At 42.4% G+C, this 18,502-nt stretch overlaps 1 protein-coding gene across 1 annotated transcript; it reads left to right on the top strand.

Moving 5' to 3' along the window:
* The first annotated feature begins 12,523 nt into the window (after positions 1-12,523).
* Positions 12,524-17,865, top strand: LOC123150893 (1-deoxy-D-xylulose 5-phosphate reductoisomerase, chloroplastic-like). The gene is made up of 12 exons (XM_044570705.1): positions 12,524-12,702; positions 14,553-14,737; positions 14,933-15,019; positions 15,134-15,259; positions 15,352-15,414; positions 15,684-15,833; positions 16,010-16,077; positions 16,163-16,274; positions 16,363-16,467; positions 16,735-16,856; positions 16,953-17,099; positions 17,479-17,865. Exons 1-12 carry the CDS (start codon positions 12,612-12,614, stop codon positions 17,648-17,650), a joined length of 1,428 nt encoding a protein of 475 aa, XP_044426640.1. The 5' UTR covers positions 12,524-12,611; the 3' UTR covers positions 17,651-17,865.
* Positions 17,866-18,502: the final 637 nt, after the last annotated feature.

The following is an 18,502-nucleotide window of genomic DNA, read 5'->3' as shown; positions in this document are numbered from 1 at the left end:
ATTTTATCGACACCTCTATCTCTAAACATGTGGCCATATTTTTCGATATCGGCTTCCGCTTGAGGACAAGCGAGGTCTAAGCTTGGGGGAGTTGATACGCCCATTTTGCATCATGCTTTTATATCAATATTTATTGCATTATGGGCTGTTATTACACATTATGTCACAATACTTATGCCCTTTCTCTCTTATTTTACAAGTTTACATGAAGAGGGAGAATGTCGGCAGCTGGAATTCTGGGTTGGAAAAGGAGCAAATATTAGAGACCTGTCATGCACAACTCCAAAAGTCCTAAAACTCCACGAAAGTTAGTTTTGCAATATATTAAAAATATTGGGCGAACAAAGCACCAGAGGGGGCCATCCACTGTCCACGAGGGTGGAGGGCGCGCCCTACCCCCTGGGCGCGCCCCCTGCCTTGTGGGCCACCTGGAAGCCCCCCGATGCCCATCTTCTGGTATAAGGTGTATTTTGCCCTAGAAAAAATCATAAGAAACTTTTCGGGACTAAGCGCCGCCGTCTCGAGGCGGAACCTTGGCGGAACCAATCTAGGGCTCTGGTGGAGGTGTTCTGCCAGGGAAACATCCCTCCGGGAGGGGGAAATTGTCACCATCATCATCACCATCGATCCTCTTATCGGGAGGGGGTCAATCTCTATCAACATCTTCACCAGAACCATCTCCTCTCAAAACCTAGTTCATCTCTTGTATCCGATCTTTGTCTCAAAACCTCAGATTGGTACCTGTGGGTTGCTAGTAGTGTTGATTACTCCTTGTAGTTAATGCTAGTTGGTTTATTTGGTGGAAGATTATATGTTCAGATACTTTATGCACATTAATAGCCCTCTGATTATGAACATGAATATGATTTGTGAGTTGTTACGTTTGTTCCTAAGGACATGGGAGAAGTCTTGTTATAAGTGGTCATGTGAGTTTGGTATTCGTTCGATATTTTGATGCGATGTATGTTGTCTTTCCTCTAGTGGTGTTATGTGAACGTCGACTACGTGAAACTTCACCATTGTTTGGGCCTAGGGGAAGGCATTGGGAAGTAATAAGTAGATGATGGGTTGCTAGAGTGACAGAAGCTTAAACCCTACTTTATGCATTGCTTCGTAAGGGGCTGATTTGGATCCATATGTTTCCTGCTATGGTTAGGTTTACCTTAATTCTTCTTTCGTAGTTGCGGATGCTTGTCCAAGGAAGGGCAGTACCCAAGCACCGGTCCAACCACATATCAAATTATCAAAGTAACGAACGCGAATCATATGAGCATGATGAAAACTAGCTTGACAATAATTCCCATGTGTCCTCGGGAGCGCTTTCCTTTATATAAGAGTTAGTCCAAGCTTGTCCTTTGCTACAAAAAGGATTGGGCCACCTTGTTGCACCTTGTTTACTTTTGTTACTTGTTACCCATTATGAATTACCTTATCACAAAACTATCTGTTACCGATAATTTCAGTGCTTGCAGAGAATACCTTACTAAAAACTGCTTGTCATTTCCTTCTGCTCCTCGTTGGCTTCGACACTCTTACTTATTGAAAGGACTACGATAGATCCCCTATACTTGTGGGTCATCAGAGCTCTTACTAAAACTTTGTTGAATAAGTTGAATTACAATTGCTTGGTGACGGAGAACATAGGTTGTTGAGTTTCAAGAGAATTCATTGTTTGAACCTTAACATGTGAATTGGTTGCTACTTTAACATGAGAAGTTTTATAAGAAAGAATTGTTGTTATGATGCTAGGAAAAGTGATTGAAATTGTCATTGATCAAACTTGTGCACTTTGCTAGCATTCACACTTCATGAATTATTTCTTTTATCATTTACCCACTACTAGGAAAATGCTTAACAGTAGCGCTGGTTTTTGAGCTACCAGTAGCGTGGGCACCAGCGCTACTGCTACGGCGCTACAGCTATTTTGTAGCAGTAGCGCGTTTTTAGGCCAGCACTTCTGGTAAGTTCAAGTACTAGTAGCGCGTTTTCAGGCCCGCGCTACTGCTAACATTTATGTTTTTTTAGCATTTTGGTGATGTACATGTTTAAACAGATATATCTTTTATACAATGACAACTCATCATGAACTAGTCTGTTTAAATAGCATATTCATTACCACTTGTCATCACCATCAAACAATGTTAGTCAATGAGACATCATGTAACAAGTTGGTCACTAGTCATAATCACAACTCCTCCTCATCATCATCAACTCTAACACATTGTAGCACATAATAACACATTCTAGCTACGACCTACTCCTCTCATAGGACCTACTCTACCCTCTCTTAGGTAAAATATCATAAAACAAGATAGGCATTGACGCTGCATTAAGGAAAATTGACTCTCCATAATAAAGAACGGAGATCATCCTGTCTCCAAGTCTTGGCCTACGCACAATGTTGCTTCCAAGTAGCTCTCTACGATGGTTCAAACATTTTTTGAAATCATCTATTATCATGGCTTCCTCGCTTTTAGAAATCCGGTATGGACAGGAGTGATGTGGATACTGCGGCTGACCTGGCCGTGGTGGCCGTAAGCTCATAACATTAACGCGACCTCTCGTCAACATCAGATGAGGCACACAATCCATCGGGATTTTCTGTTCAAAAACATAGTAATAACTTTGTAGTTAGCAATATAGTTTAGTTTTAGAAGAATTTATGCAAAAGATGCACGGATGTCGTAATAGTAGAAAATCTTACCATGATATCTCCATTGATGTTACCGTAGTTCAACACGTTCACTAGTGGAACGTATTGACCATAATGTGGAGGAGTTTGATAATAGCTATTGTAATTCTCAATATCACTAAAAAATGCGATAAGACCATCTTGCTCCTTATAAGTTAATTGTGCTTCATCATTGTAGTAGTAGGTTCTGTCTACCATTTTCCGTACATTTTTTGAAGAATGAAAATAAGCTGTCAATGGAAATAAACTGTCAAATATTTTGAAATAAACAATATAAATTACTTAGTAAATATGTTTAAGAAACTCACACAGCGGTAGAACTGGAAGCGTGTCAACAAGGACCCAAATGGTCATATCATTTTCATCGATGTCGAGATCACCAAGATCGAAGGTGAGAAGCATACCCTCATGAAAATCATACGCCTTGCAAAGGGCTTCCCAATTCAGGCAACCAAAATTGGATGAGTTCACAGAACTGTATAGATTTACAGCAAAATCATAACCATGATGGGTCCTTAGTTGAATTATCTTTGTCTCCATTCTTTCATGATCTTCAAAACCCATCTTCTCCAAGACATAGCGTCTTGCATGGCATGGGATAAGCTAGTCGAATTGTAAAAGACGGAAATTACACGTTGAAGAAGCAGAGAAGTCATGCAAAAAATAACAAAAAACACTTGTCGTCGTTGCGTACCGTTTCAACATCGAAGGTCTCTTGGAGCTTGATGCTGAAGCGCCGACCTTCTACCAAGTGAGGCCTGTCACAGACCGCGCTCATCTTCGCAGTACTCGCACATAGCGAATTCCCTTTCGTCGTCAGACATTTCCTAATAGGTAATTAATAATCCATCATCGAATACATATATAGTAGTTTGTAGCAAAGATCATCATATAACAACTAAAACACCTAAAATTTGTAGTTTGTAGTAGTTTGTAGCAAAGATCATCATATAATCCATCATGAATACATATATAGTAGTTTGTAGCACAAACCGCGCTCATCTTTTGCATTCAATAAGCAAATAACTAATAGGTAATTAATAATCCATCATCGAATACATATATAGTAGTTTGTAGCAAAGATCATCATATAATATCACTAATACATCTCGAATAATAGATCCTCTAGGTTCAGTGGGCCGCGGTGGACACCCAAAGAGAAGGAACCATCACCGGATCATAGCTCCGGTGAGATCCCCAAAGAATCTGCCAGGTATTGGAGAACTGGTCGTTCGCCAACGCAACCAAGTAGTGCTGGACGTGCGCGTTCTCCTCCGTGACACGGTGCTGTACCACCTGCGCGGGGGACTCAAGCCTCTCCACCGATGCAGGCCCACGTGACCGCCACCAAAGAAGCTCCGGGTCGACGATGGGCTGGCTCCTCATTAAGTTGCGCTCACCAGAAGGTAGCACAACCCAGTACCAGCCCGGCGGAGCCCAGTCCCGGACATGGCCCCTCGGCTCAACCAGGAGTCCTCCACCGAGTCGACGATGAGGATGCGGGATAGGCATCGTCGACGTCGAGAACAAAATGCTTAATTATGAAAACAAAATTAATAAACACTTAGCAAAATTTGGCATGACCTTTGCTAAAAACAGGACATATCGAGCGCCTAAAATTTGCCACAACGTAAACGAATTGACATTTCTGGCAAAACATAGGCCACTCGGAAAAATATGACATGTCCAAAATGTGACATGTTCGAAATATGACATGTCCACTGCAAATTTGCATATAATAGGAAAAATTGCTTTAACTAAAAAAATAACAACAATTGCTTTAACTAAAAAAATACCTAGAATTCTGTTAACTAAACCTAAAACAACTAAAACACCTAAAATTCTGTCAACTACACCTAAAACAACTAAACACCTAAAACTCTTTTAAATACACTTAAAACACCTAAATTCTATTAAGTACACCTAATTAAAAACCTAGCTAAATTTTTGTCCTAACTTTAAAACCTAGCTAAATTTAAAAACCTAGGGTTCATATGAATTAACTAGGGTTCATACCTAATCTGTCCAAGCAAGGGTTCGATCATGCATAACCTAAATTATTCTAATAACCTACATTTTTTCAACTACAGAATTCAAAATAACTACTCTAATAACTATAACTAGGGAGGTAGGGAGGAGGAGGAAGGAGGGAGGAGTACCTCTCGGTGGAGGAGGGCCGGCGCGAGAGGAGAGCCGGCGCGGGGGCCGGGGCGGCGGGTGGAGGAGGGAGGCCGACGCGGGGGAGCTGGGCGGCCGGCGGGAAGGAGGGCTGGCACGGGCGAGGGCGACCGACGCACGGAGGAGGGCCGGCGCAGGGGATGGCAGCTAGTGCGGGGGTCGACGGTGGCGCGCGGGGGATCGAGAGGGCCGGAGGAGTGTGGGAGTGTGAGTGAGAGTGAGAGTGAGATGAGGCCGGCCGAGCCGGGGGCGTGGGGGGGTAGTGGGCTTAACAGCAGCGTGGGAAATGGGCCAGCGCTACTGCTAGGCCCACTAGCTGTAGTGCAGGTTGGACGACAGGTGCTGCGGCTATTTTTTGACCGGGGGGTGTGGTGTATTACACTTAGCAGTAGCGTGGGGCTGTGTAACAAGCGCTGCTGCTAACTGATACCAATAGCGCTCTTTATAGCCAGCGCTACTACTAACTAGTAGTAGCGTGGGGTTATAAACAAACGCTACTGGTAAACTTCTATCTATAAGCGTTTTCCTAGTAGTGACCTACTCGAGGGTGAGTAGGAATTAAGCTTGGGGATGATGATACATTTCCAACGTATCTATAATTTATGAAGTATTCATGCTGTTATATTATAATTCTTGAATGTTTTACAATCATTTTATAGCAACTTTATATCATTTTTTGGGACTAACCTATTAACCCAGTGCCAAGTGTCAGTTGTTGTTTTTTGCTTGTTTTTTACATCGCATGAAATCAATATCAAACGGAGTCCAAACACTGCGAAACTTTTTGTGGATTTTTTATGGACCAGAAGACATCCAATGGGCCAGAGCAGCACCTGGGGGTGCCATGAGGGGGCACAACCCACCAGGGCGCGCCTGGGGGCCCAGACGCCCAGGCGCGCCCAGGTGGGTTCTGCCCACCTTGGTGGCCTCCTGCACCCCCTCTTCGCCCTATAAATTTCCGAATATTCCAAAACCCTCAGGGGTAACCCTAGATCAGAAGTTCCACCGCCGCAAGCCTCTGTAGCCACGATAAACCAATCTAGACCCTGTTTCGGCACCCTGTCGAAGGGGGAATCATCACTAGTGGCCATCTTCATCATCCCGGCAGCCACCATGATGAGGAGGGAGTAGTCCACCCTCGGGGCTGAGGGTTTGTACCAGTAGTTATGTGTTTAATCTCTCTCTCTCTCTCTCTTTCTTTCTCTCTCTCTCTCGTGTTCTTGAGATGTCAGGATCTTGATGTATCACGGGCTTTGTTAATATAGTCGAATCATATGGTGTTTTGCCCTCTCTATCTTGTTGTGATGGATTGAGTTTTTCCCTTTGAGATTTCGTTGTTATCGGATTGAATACTTTTATGGATTTGAGAGCACTTGGTATATGTCTTGCATATGAATTTTCGTGGTGACAATGGGGTATCATATTGATTCACTTGATATGAGTTTTGGCACTCAACTTGCGGATTCCCGCGGTGACATTGGGGTAATCTATGCATAGGGGTTGATGCACGTTCTCGTCTTTTGTTTCTCCGGTAGAAATCTTGGGGCACTCTTTGAGGTTCATTGTGTTGGATTGAGTATTATGAATCTGAAATTATTTGGTGTTATTTTAGTACGAACTCTTGGATAGATCGATTGGAAAGAATAGCTTCGAGGTGGTTTCGTACCCTACAAATGATTTCTTCGCATGTTCTCCGCTAGATAGGAACTTTGGAGTGATTATTCGTTGCGCGTTGAGGGATGGTTACATGATCCATCTATATTAGCATTGTTGACAGATTGCACTAATGAAAGTATGGACCCTAGGCCTCATTTTCAAGCATTGCAATATCGTTTGCGCTCCGTTTTATCAATTGCTACCTTGCTGTTTTTTATTATTCTTATTACAAAAATCAATATCTACTATCCATATTACACTTGTATCACCATCTCTTTGCCGAACTAGTGCACCTATACAAATTACCATTGTATTTGGTGTGTTGGGGACACAAGAGACTTTTTATTATTTGGTTGTAGTGTTGTTTGAGAGAGACCATCTTCATCCTACGCCTCCCACGGATTGATAAACCTTAGGTCATCCACTTGAGGGAAAATTGCTACTGTCGTATAAAACTCTGCGCTTGAAGGCCCAACACGTGTATATAAGAATAAAGTTGCATAGTAGACATCACCCACCACTCTGCCTCTCGCTGATCTCTCCCTAGCCCGACCCCACCATGTTGTTCTCTCCCTCTAACGATCTCTCTCTCTCCCTTATCCCTTGGCACCACCTCTCTCTCGTACCCCTCTCTCTCTCTCTGATGCACACATATCCCACCCCCACCACCTCGCTCGTGTCCAAATCCACTCACCGGTGGCACCAGTCGCGGCTCCTCCATTCAGTGAACCCTCCACCACCGCCGCAAACCTCCGGCATCCCCCTTCCTCAGCTCCACCTTCGTTGGTCCCTTCTTCTCCCGTTGCAACGTGACATAAGGTCCGGCGCTGAAGCGGCGCGCGGGAGGCTCTGGCAGGGCGCAGGCGAGCGGCACGAGCGATGGGCGTGCGGCGCGAGCAAGCATGCCGTTGTGGGCCGGTGCTGGCAGGGCGGCCTGCACGGGAGGCCTCTTCGAGCAATGTGCGGGTGGGCGGTGCGAGCAGGCCACAGGCGAGCGGCGCGCGTGCAGAGCTGGGCACAGCCGATGCTGGCCGACGCTAGAGGCCACTCCGGCCGACGCTAGAGGCGGCCAGTGTCTCCTCCCTCTGACTGGTGCTGCGGGCAGGGCGGCTGCTATGGACACGACCACCAAACATGACAGTAACGATGAACTGACGGACATGTACGGGGCATGAAAGCGGAACAGACAGACACAAACAAACAACCATGTTTTTATAATATAAAAACGTTTGTTGTCTATGGGCTCGAGGGCAGATAGCAAAGAGGTAGTTTTACTGATGGCAAAAATACTTTCGTTTGCCGTCTGTGGGTTCGAGGGAAGATGACAAATCCATAGTTTGGCTGAAGGCAACTTCTTTGTCGTCTGCCCGATGAAAAGCTGATGACAAAGTATTATTTTCCGCTTCGGCTTTGCCGACACTCTCTAGCTGACGGCAAAGTATTCTTTGCCTCTTTGGCTTTGCTGACACTCTTTGCCATCAGCCAGCTGACGGCAAATTCTTTGCCATCTGTAATTCAGCCTTTGTCGTCTGTACTTTCTAGACGGCAAACTGCCTGATTCCTATAGTGTGCAGTGGTAATAGGGATGCCCAGTCCCGAAATGAAAAAAAAATTTACTTTATGTTGTCAAATAATAAATCCTTAGAAAGTGTTGGTATGGAAGGCACCCGTTGATACGGCTAGCCATGGATTGTGAAAGAATGATTGAAAAAGGAATGAACTTTATTTTCTGTTTGGGAACCGCCTATCATATATCTAGCATGGAAAGTGTTGAGAATGACTCGGTCATTTTTGTTGACGGGAAAAGTATGCTTCTCAAAAAAAATTATCTCTCAATTGAAGGTTTGAGCTCTGGCACCTCTACAAATCCCTACTTCCGTCTTCGAAGGGCCTTTCTATTTACTTTATGCAATTTTTATTTTATTTGAGTCTCCATCTTCTCTTATAAAGCACCAACTAGGGAGCACTATGATCGTACTTGAGAACTTAATGTAGCTAATATGCGAGTGTGTTTCATGAATGGATCAATGATGGACCATGATGGGCTAGGGATAACTTTCTTTAGTGTTGATATTTTGAAAGACATGGTTGCTTGTTGATATGCTCGAGTACTGAAATCTTCTTGTCAAAACTAGACTATTGCTTTGAACCATATAAAGGTCCAAATGTCCATGCCACAAAAGAAAAGAATATGTGATGAACATGTTAGGCAGCATTCCACATCAAATTTTTTGTTTTTATCATTTACCTACTCAAGGATGAGTAGAAATTAAGCTTGGATATGTTGATACGTCTCCAACATATCTATAATTTTTTTATTGTTCCATGCTATTATATTATCATTCTTGAATGTTTTACAATCATTTTATAGCAACTCTATACCATTTTTGGGATTAACCTATTGACATAGTGCCCAGTGCCAGCTATTGTTTTTTGCTTGTTTTTTACTTCACAGAATATCAGTACCAAACAAAGTCCAAACACAGCGAAACTTTTTGAAGATTTTTTTGGACCAGAAGACACCCAGTGGGCCAAAGAAGTACGAGAGGGGAGGCCCGAGGTGGGCACAACAAACCAGGGTGCGCCAGGAGGCCCAGGCATGCCCAAGGGGGTTGTTTCCCCCTCGGTGACCTCCCGCACCGCCTCTTCGTCCTATAAATCCCCAAATATTCCAGAACCCCTAGGGGAATCGACGAAACACAATTCCAGCCGCCGCAAGTTCCAGAACCATGAGATCCAATCTGAACACCATCATGGAGGGGTTCATCGTCATCATTGGTGCCTCTCCGATGATGCATGAGTAGTCCACCATAGACCTACGTGTCCGTAGGCAGTAGCTAGATAGCTTCCTCTTTCTCTCTCTCTCTCTCTCTCTCTCTTGATTTTCAATACAAGATGGGGGCAGCAAGACACGCATGTATCATTGCTATTAAGGATAACAAGATGGGGGCTATTCCTACATGAATAGATCTAGTCTACATCACGTCATCGTTCTTATTGCATCACTCCGTTTCTCCATGAACTTAATACACTAGATGCATGCTGGATAGCGGTCGATGTGTGGAGTAATAGTAGTAGATGCAAGCAGGAGTCAGTCTACTAATCTTGGATGTGATGCCTATATATTGATCATTGCCTTGGATATCGTCATAACTATTTGATTTTTTATCAATTGCCCAACAATAATTTGTTTATGCACCGTGTGCTATTTCTTAAGAGAAGGCACTAGTGAAATCTACGGCCCCCTGGTCTATTTTTTATCATATTTGCTTTCTGATCTATTATTTGCTTTTGAGATCTATTTTTAGTTTCTTTTATTTTTTAGATCTATTACTTCAAAAACCCAAAAATACCTTGCAGCACTTTTTATTTGCATATTTTATTTTGTGTTTTATCGAGATCTATTTATCCAATCTACCATAATTTTTATCCCGTCAACTTGATAATTTCTGGTGCCGTTACCCGAAGAGGGATTGACAACCCCTCGTATGCGTCGGGTTGCAAGTATTTTTTCTTTGTGTGCAGGTACCGTTTACATAGTGTTGCTTGTTTCTCCTACTAGATTGATACCTTGGTTTCGTAACTGAGAGAAATACCTACGATAGTTGTACTGTATCATCCATTCCTCTTTGGGAAATACCGACGCAGTTTCAAGTGACATCAAATGATTGTGTGAATATATAGGTATAGTACATTCTACGTTGTTTACTTATATTCTATTTTCAAGGGATACACTAGCTTGGCCTCAAAATGGAAAAAAGTCCTTAATTTGACCATTTGAATAAATACCGTAGGCATTCAAATTCCTCACTGTTCAAAATTTGCAGGGATTCAATAATGAGTGCCAACATTTTGTTGAAACGTTGATTAATTTTGGCTTCACCGAATTTTTGGGTCCGCTAGTCACCTGCTTGTTTAAGCTGAGGGTAATTTTTTCACTATGCAACCGTTGTATCTGGGTCCAACACTCTGAAGACCAAACCTGTGGGCAGCTCATGTTCGGCCTACTCTCTTTCTCGCAATCGCGGCATGCGAGAACTTTGGAGTAGAGATAGGCCAACCTTGCCTACCTTTTCCGCAGACACTTCTGCATGACTGGACAGTTATTCCATCGAATTGCAGATGATATGAAAGCCAATGAACTGCTTTTCCAGCAAAAATAAATGATGCCGGTATGGTGGGTTTTTCTTGTTTCCAGAAGTTATCCGTGGTACTTGGGATGATTGCATATGGCACTCCTATAGATATGACAAATAAATTATTCGATCATGTTGTGGTTAGGATATATAGAAAGCGATATCTGCAAGCATCCAATCCCAAGAACATGATGATGCTTCTAGCAATTCATGCCGTAAGAGGCTAGCCTTGAATGCTTGGCAGTGCTGACTTTGTGCACTTAAGGTGGAAGAATATCCCTGTGGATTGGCACGGCCAATTCGTCGGCATTGACATGATCCAACAATTATTTTCGAAGCGGTTGCCTCGAAGGATTTTTGATTTCGGATTGCTACTTTGGATTGGCTCATCAATGTCTTGAAGAGGTCTTATATGTTTGCTAGGCTAGCAGGTGGTACTTCACCATGCAACCTCATAGCGAACGGCCATCAGTATGACCAAGGCTACTATCTAGTCGGTAGCATATATCCGTGTAAGTCAACATTTGTGAAGTCAATTTCTAATCCCTAGACGAGGAAACTTAAGCATGTCCTCATGATGCAAAAAGTGTCGAGGAGGAATGTTGTGACAACCATCATGACATGTGTTATTCACACTACATGATTATCAAAGATGAGAGGGATATGCTAAACCTAGGCATTCATCGGGTTGTGTCCGGGCAGGGCTTTGCAAAGCCCGATCTAAAAATCCCAAGCCCAAGCATGACCCTGCCCGGCCCCATGGCCCAAAAAATGTCTACTTTTTCTATTTTAAAATATTAATAAAACCCTATTTTGGGATTATATTATCATACTCCCTCCATTCCACAGTGTAGTGCGCCCGCGCTTCGCGAGATCTAAGTTTCACCATAAATTTAACCAATAAGACCGACTGCGACGGGAGCAAAAATTATACCACTGAATTCATATTTTCTATATGAATTCAGTGGTATAATTTTTGCTCCCGCCGCAGTCGGTCTTGTTGTTTAAATATACAGTCAAACTTAAATCTCAGAAAGCGCGGACGCACTGCATTGTGGAATGGAGAGAGTATTATCTGTTTTTCGATATATCCCCAAAAACATGTTTTTCCGGCCTTTTCTGGGCTTTCGGCTGGGCTACAGGCGGGAATCTTATGCCCGAGCCTGTTCCGAATGTCAGGCTTCGGGCAAGGCCTGCCGGTCCGGGCCACTGAGGCCCAAATTTAGGATATGCCAAGCCCCATGCAGTACGAAAATGTTTCCATAATCGTCAAGCCTCGGTGTCACAGAAATTACATTCGAGCATTTCTTGAGACGTACTGGATGATTAAAGATCTGGTCTCCCATCATTAGCTAAGGAGGGTCTTATTTAGCATCATTGACAGCTAGCTGAGAGATATTGTTTTCAATTTCTTTAAAGTTTATTTAATTTTACTAGAACAATTAGTTTCATTGGATTCATTGCTGCATTGTTTGTTGTATTGGGATTAAAAGTTGGTAATTATATTTGTTGAACTATTGAATTGTTTGATCTAAATTGAGTAGTGGAGTAAATAAAAGAAAACATAACTTTACCCACAAGCTTAACAGCATGTACAAAGTTATGGAGCGCCTTCTACATGTGTTATGTAGGCTGCGAACATAACACAAGCTTAGCCCACGTTTTCTGATTATATAACGAGCACTTCCCTCTTACACCCTCTTTTCACATGAGAGGTAAGAAGTTAATAGTAAATCTAACCACTACCTAATCAAATCAAAGGCTCGGATCTATTATGAACTCTTATCTCTCATGTGAAAAGGGAAGGTAAGAGGGAACATGCTAAAATTTGCCATATATAACTCACTCGTTCCCTTACTCCCCACACACCTCCTCCACTATCTCCACTCTCAGAGCAAACCATTGTCCCGGAGGAAACAGAACAGATCAGAGCAGAGTCGTTGGCAGCGATGGCGCTCAAGATCTCCTTCCCCGGTGAGCTCGCCGGCGCCTCCATTCTTGAGTCCCCCAGTAGTGGAGCTTTCCGCCACCTCCGTCAAGGTTGGGTCCTTTGCCGGTCTAATTTTCCTTCCTTGTTTTTGGGATCGGCATGTTAATCTTCAGGTTACCTTCCATGCGGGCTTCCTGTACTCCAGTTCTTTCTTGCTAATCTCCTCCCATTTTGGTTGATTCCATGTGGTTTTTTGTTTACTCCATGTGGTAGAGTTGTATGGTGCGTTTAGGTAATTACTCGTCAGTTCCGAGGTGACTGCATTTGTATGTCATGTAGTGCTCCTACTACCAAGAAATACGATTTTAAATTCCACTATGCAAAGATGGTGTGGTGAGGTTGTTGCTGGTGTTGTAAATTTATACAAAAAACTCATCTCCTGTCAGTTGATATTTTCATGTGCCATGTCCGCTTTTTGCGGTTCAAGATTTGAGAATTTACATAGTTAATATAGACTGTCAGTGTCGCCACAAAAATATATAGTATGTCAGTGTCAGCCACTAAAACAAAGATAGCCTGTCAGTGTATAGATTTTATCTGTGCGGGTTGTCAGGGTAAAGTTGCATTTTTTTTCTTACTTTGATGAGGCCTAGGAGCATGGTTAATAGTATAACCAGTAACCGGCTATATAAAGTTTCTACGTCACCTACAGCCAACCCATAGTCAGCGGCGTAGCCCCGCCCTGGGCTACCCGGTCGTGGAAGGTTTTTTCTTTATTGACTGTAGCTACAGTACCTATGTGCATACAAGGCTGTCCTGGGTGAAGTATTGTTTTTATAATACATGGCCCACAATATGCTCTCAAAATATTTCTTGGAGGTCGTGCTGCAACTTTACACTCTTACCCAAAAAAGGGCAGTCTGGTGCATGTAGCTCTAGCTTGCGCAGGATCTGACCATTTTAGATTTATACTATGCAGTCGTTTCCTATATTTCCGTAAGAGGCTGTTTTCAGATTCTCTCTTATCCAAGATAGCAAAAATATAATACTTTAATCCTTGCAGCATGCTTGCATCACCTTATTATACTTGCTATAACTGTTTGATTCAAGGCGTCTTTCAAAAGGCGGGATTTCACTACTACCTCCATCCCGGTGAATAAGTCATTCACATAGTTTTAGATCTACGATTTAACTATCTAAATATGTAACAAAAAATATATATTTAAAAACTCACCCGTGTAGAAATCTAGTGATATACTTTTCATGACATATAATGCATATTTAATTTCTCAAATCGATGATCTAGAACTACACGAATGACTTATTCACCTAGACGGAGGTAGTATAAAAAGAACTTGGGATGACCTCCTTTCCGAAATTTCTGAAATTGATGCAGCCGACTTTTTTCCTGACAGTTCGTAGTACTGCCTCTTTTGCAGTCAACAATCTAAATTTTTCCAAAAAAGAGGGGGCGGGGGGGGGGGGGGTCCTCCTCCACCTGAATTTGTCGTAGAAAAAGGGCCAAACGACCTAGCCAAACAACACCCCTGGGGCGTCATCGGAGCACACTGAGCCTACCAGGAATATCATTTGTTCCTACCAAGAATATATAGTGCGGTGGGTGGATTCAATTCCAGCTCCTACTTTCTAGTGACATGATATTATTATTCAGAGGATCTTAAACTGCTCTGCTTACTGTTGGTCTAATTAATTGCTTGGTTGGTGCACTGCACATGTACTGGGTGGGAGTTCACATGAATGAGGAAACAGTAAATGTAACCACCCATAACATAAATGGTCAACATAGATAGAGTGCAATTATTCAGGGCTTCAATTTATAAAGTTTATTTAGCATAGAGCAGAGAGATTTTTTGCCTATGTAGAGACCTAATTCTAGTGGAACTTTGGTTAGTGGTGTTGCATTGTCATTTTACACTAACATGACTTGTGCTTATTTCAGCCGTGGACTTCACGTTCCGAAAGAGGGACAAAAGAGCAGCCTTTCTTAGAAGGACATGCTGTTCTATGCAGCAGGGCCCTTCGCCCGCCTGGCCTGGCCGAGCTGTCGCAGAACCTGCGAGGAGGTCATGGGATAGCCCAAAGCCCATCTCAATCATCGGCTCAACTGGTTCCGTTGGAACACAGGTGAATGGATTAACAAGATAAGACTTATGGACGTTTGTGGTGTACCATGTTTATATAGTATTCACTTTCGAGTGTTTCTTGAGCTTGATGCATCTATTTGGGAGATGTGTTAACTTTAGTTAGCAAATACTATAGTTGACATGTTCATCTGCTGGTAGTTAACAGTTTCTTCCTTTTTGTTTGCATAACTAAAAGACGTTGGCCATAGTTGCGGAGAATCCTGATAAGTTCCGAGTTGTTGCTCTTGCTGCTGGCTCCAATGTGACTCTTCTCGCTGATCAGGTACAATGATATAATCTTGTGGGTATATGTTATTCCCTTTCCCCCTTCTTTCAAATTCATATTGTGTGCATGCACTGTTATTAATTAGATGAAAGTCACCGCCGATTTTAACAGGTGAAAATGTTCAAACCAAATCTGGTCGCTATAGGAAACGAGTCGTTACTTAATGAGCTAAAGGAAGCATTAGCTGACTGTGAATACATGCCGGAAATTATTCCCGGGGAGCAGGGTGTCATAGAGGTAAGAAGACATTTCTTCTCTGATCCTATTCCCCTAAGGAATCAATGGTTTGCAGTACTGAATCTCACAGTTATTTGACTCTTCAATAATAGGTCGCTCGCCACCCGGATGCAGTTACAGTAGTTACCGGCATAGTAGGGTGTGCAGGACTGAAGGTAATCTAGATTTCCTATCTTACATATTTTCCTCGGTGCCTTCTTTTTAGTAGTTTTAAGGCTTAAAGGAAATTGGTAGGTCCATCATGCCTCAGTGGTGCTACTTTTAAACTCTGCTCCAGTTTAGATGGATCTGAGTAAATTATATGTAGCCAACTAAAATTATGCATGCTTGCCGAAGTTACTATGAAGGGCATCTAACATATGCATTTATTCTAGCACAACTTAGCTTACTGAGTGCACTGTGTTATCTTGTGTGTGTTTGTCAGCCTACAGTTGCAGCAATTGAAGCTGGGAAAGATATTGCATTGGCGAATAAAGAGACACTCATCGCAGGTGGTCCTTTCGTGCTTCCGCTTGCACACAAGCACAATGTGAAAATACTTCCCGCTGATTCTGAGCACTCTGCAATATTTCAGGTGAATACCATTGATAAACTAATTCCCGCTGATTCTTCAGTTATATTTTTGACCATGATATAAGGTTGAGGCAGTTTGTTTAAGTGGGTCAAAAGAAACTTGTCGGCGAGATTTATGTTGCTATGGTTTATGTTTGTTAATATTTTGATTTTAAGTCTGCCGCTCCTATCCTCTAGTGTATACAAGGCTTGTCTGAAGGATCGCTTCGTCGCGTTATTCTGACTGCCTCTGGTGGTGCATTCAGGTAAGTCCAGTGTCATATGTATAATACGTAAATGTTTTACTTTTGGAAGCATTATCCTCCATCTTATATCACTTGATGATATAAGGGACTGGCCAATTGAGAGGCTGAAAGATGTACAAGTTGCTGATGCTTTGAAGCACCCAAACTGGAAAATGGGGAAGAAAATCACAGTAGATTCTGCTACTTTGTTCAACAAGGTCCTTAGAAACTCCACTTTATGTTAAAATTTACTTCTTTTCTGTGTATATCTGTTTAATTATGATAGCTTCAATTCGATTCTTGCAGGGCTTAGAAGTTATTGAGGCACATTATTTGTTTGGTGTTGAATATGATAACATTGAGATTATGATTCACCCGCAGTCTATCATACACTCTATGATTGAAACAAAGGTGAGCCCTAAAACACAGTCATTATATATTTTCTTCTAAGAGGCATATATTCTTAAGGACACTGTAACATGCACACATCATCCTGACGTGGTGCATACTGTTTATTCTCGCTTGCTCTATTAGTACGATTAGCGCACGGGACTAGTAGAATCAGAGGTTTATGTCCTTTCAGGTCCTTGAGACTGATATGCTAAAAAAATTCTGCAAGAATTTACATATGGCTTAATGTGGGCTTCAAGTATTCATGAAGTTCTATTATTTCCTCAGGATTCATCTGTCCTTGCTCAGCTGGGAAGGACAGACATGCGGTTACCTATCCTATACACCTTATCTTGGCCAGAAAGGGTCTATTGTTCTGAGGTCACCTGGCCCCGGCTAGATCTTTGCAAGTATAAGCACCCTCCTAGCTCCACAATTTTTTTCAAAAATGTCAACTTGAGAAATTCCGAATTACTTTCTTGGCTAATTGCAGTCGTATAATGCAGGCTGGGCTCGCTAACATTCAAAGCTGTCGACAACGTGAAATACCCATCGGTTGATCTCGCATATGCTGCAGGGCGAGCCGGGGGCACCATGCCAGGAGTTCTGAGTGCCGCTAATGAGAAGGCCGTGGAGCTGTTCATCGACGAAAAGTAAGATTCTTATCTCTTTTATATAAAGCATTGCGTAGTGGATGCCATTGTTCTGGTTTTGTTTCGGCGTGTCTTTTCTGCTGATAGCAGCATCACAATAAAAAAAATGTGTCTCAACCAAAGTTCATGAAAATTCTTTGGGTGTTCTGACTTGAAAGGAGAATGTATTTCCTGAAAGCTAATATTCTCAGGCACTTTGAACCATGACGTTTATATATGAGACGAGTTATAATAACTCCACGGAATCTTGATTTCGCAACATTAACATAGTGTAGGCTATGTTTGGCCTACTACTGTTGGATATTTGTTGCTATATTTATTACGAAAATGGACATAAAACCAGCGTGTCCTCATCTATCTCCTATGCTGTCATTTGCAGGATCAGCTACCTGGACATCTTCAAGGTGGTAGAGATGACGTGTGATGCGCACCACAACGAACTGGTGACAAGCCCGTCGCTCGAGGAGATCATACATTACGACCAATGGGCAAGGAAGTTCAGTGCAACCCTACAGCCATTGTCATCCAGGCGGAGCACTGTGCTGGTGTAAGGCCGCATTTGGGAAGCGCAACGTTTTTTAATGTATTTTGGTATCTATTTATCTATCTATTATATTATTAAGATGATAGAAAACGAACGGCTGAGATTCAACAGTATAAAGTTCAGATATTGAACTGTTAGGATTTATCAAATAGGAACTCCCGTTATGTAAGTCTGGTTGGCTAAAGAAACCATCTAAAAAAAGTTGCTAAAAATAGTTCGATCGGCCAATTGTTGGATCCGGATGTGAGTTGTAAGGTAAGCCAAAACAAATTAGCTAACGCAAGGAGACCTATATATAGACAAGAACTCATTCGTCCCGAGTGGATTAGTAACCAGACTATTCAATCAAATCTCGAATAAATTAAGTAAATAATGAAGTGCACATAAATTGAATAAATTAGGTAAATAACAAATTGCACGTACGTACGTGGTAGATGCTCTTTTTGAGGCTATGTACTGGTAGATGCTCTTTTAACTATATGTATGCGTCCCCGCAAAAAAAAACCTACACGTATACGTGTATGTTAGCAACTGATGCTATTATAAAAAAAACATACAAACTAAATGCAAATAAGCCAACAGTGCTAGGATCCCATGCAAATAAAGCACTACTGCAGAAAATGATATAAAAAGAGGATTTGCTAAAACAATCGACTGAGATTTAGCTAAGTCTCCGTCATGTGTTTTGCCATTGGATCAGTACATATTTAAGATTTGAGCTGGTTAGGGAGTTTTGTGTGTTGCTCATTATATACGGGATCGGATCACAGTGTGAGGCGGCCCAATTCGTGGACTTCTCTGTTGAACGAATCCGGCTGGGCCATCGTGTGTTATGATTTTGTTTTTCCAGTGAGAGTCC

This window comes from Triticum aestivum, chromosome 7A, assembly GCF_018294505.1.
Source record: "Triticum aestivum cultivar Chinese Spring chromosome 7A, IWGSC CS RefSeq v2.1, whole genome shotgun sequence".
Lineage (NCBI taxonomy): Eukaryota > Viridiplantae > Streptophyta > Magnoliopsida > Poales > Poaceae > Triticum > Triticum aestivum.
Note: the sequence above shows the minus strand (reverse complement) of the source record. Positions and strands in the feature narration are given on the sequence as shown.

Bases quoted from the DNA above. Each gene is read 5' to 3' on its own strand.
- LOC123150893 (XM_044570705.1), top strand. From the start codon at position 12,612: ATGGCGCTCAAGATCTCCTTCCCCGGTGAGCTCGCCGGCGCCTCCATT. The intron at 15,020-15,133 runs GTACAATGATAT...CGATTTTAACAG, and splicing joins TGACTCTTCTCGCTGATCAG to GTGAAAATGTTCAAACCAAA. The intron at 15,415-15,683 runs GTAATCTAGATT...TGTGTTTGTCAG, and splicing joins TAGGGTGTGCAGGACTGAAG to CCTACAGTTGCAGCAATTGA.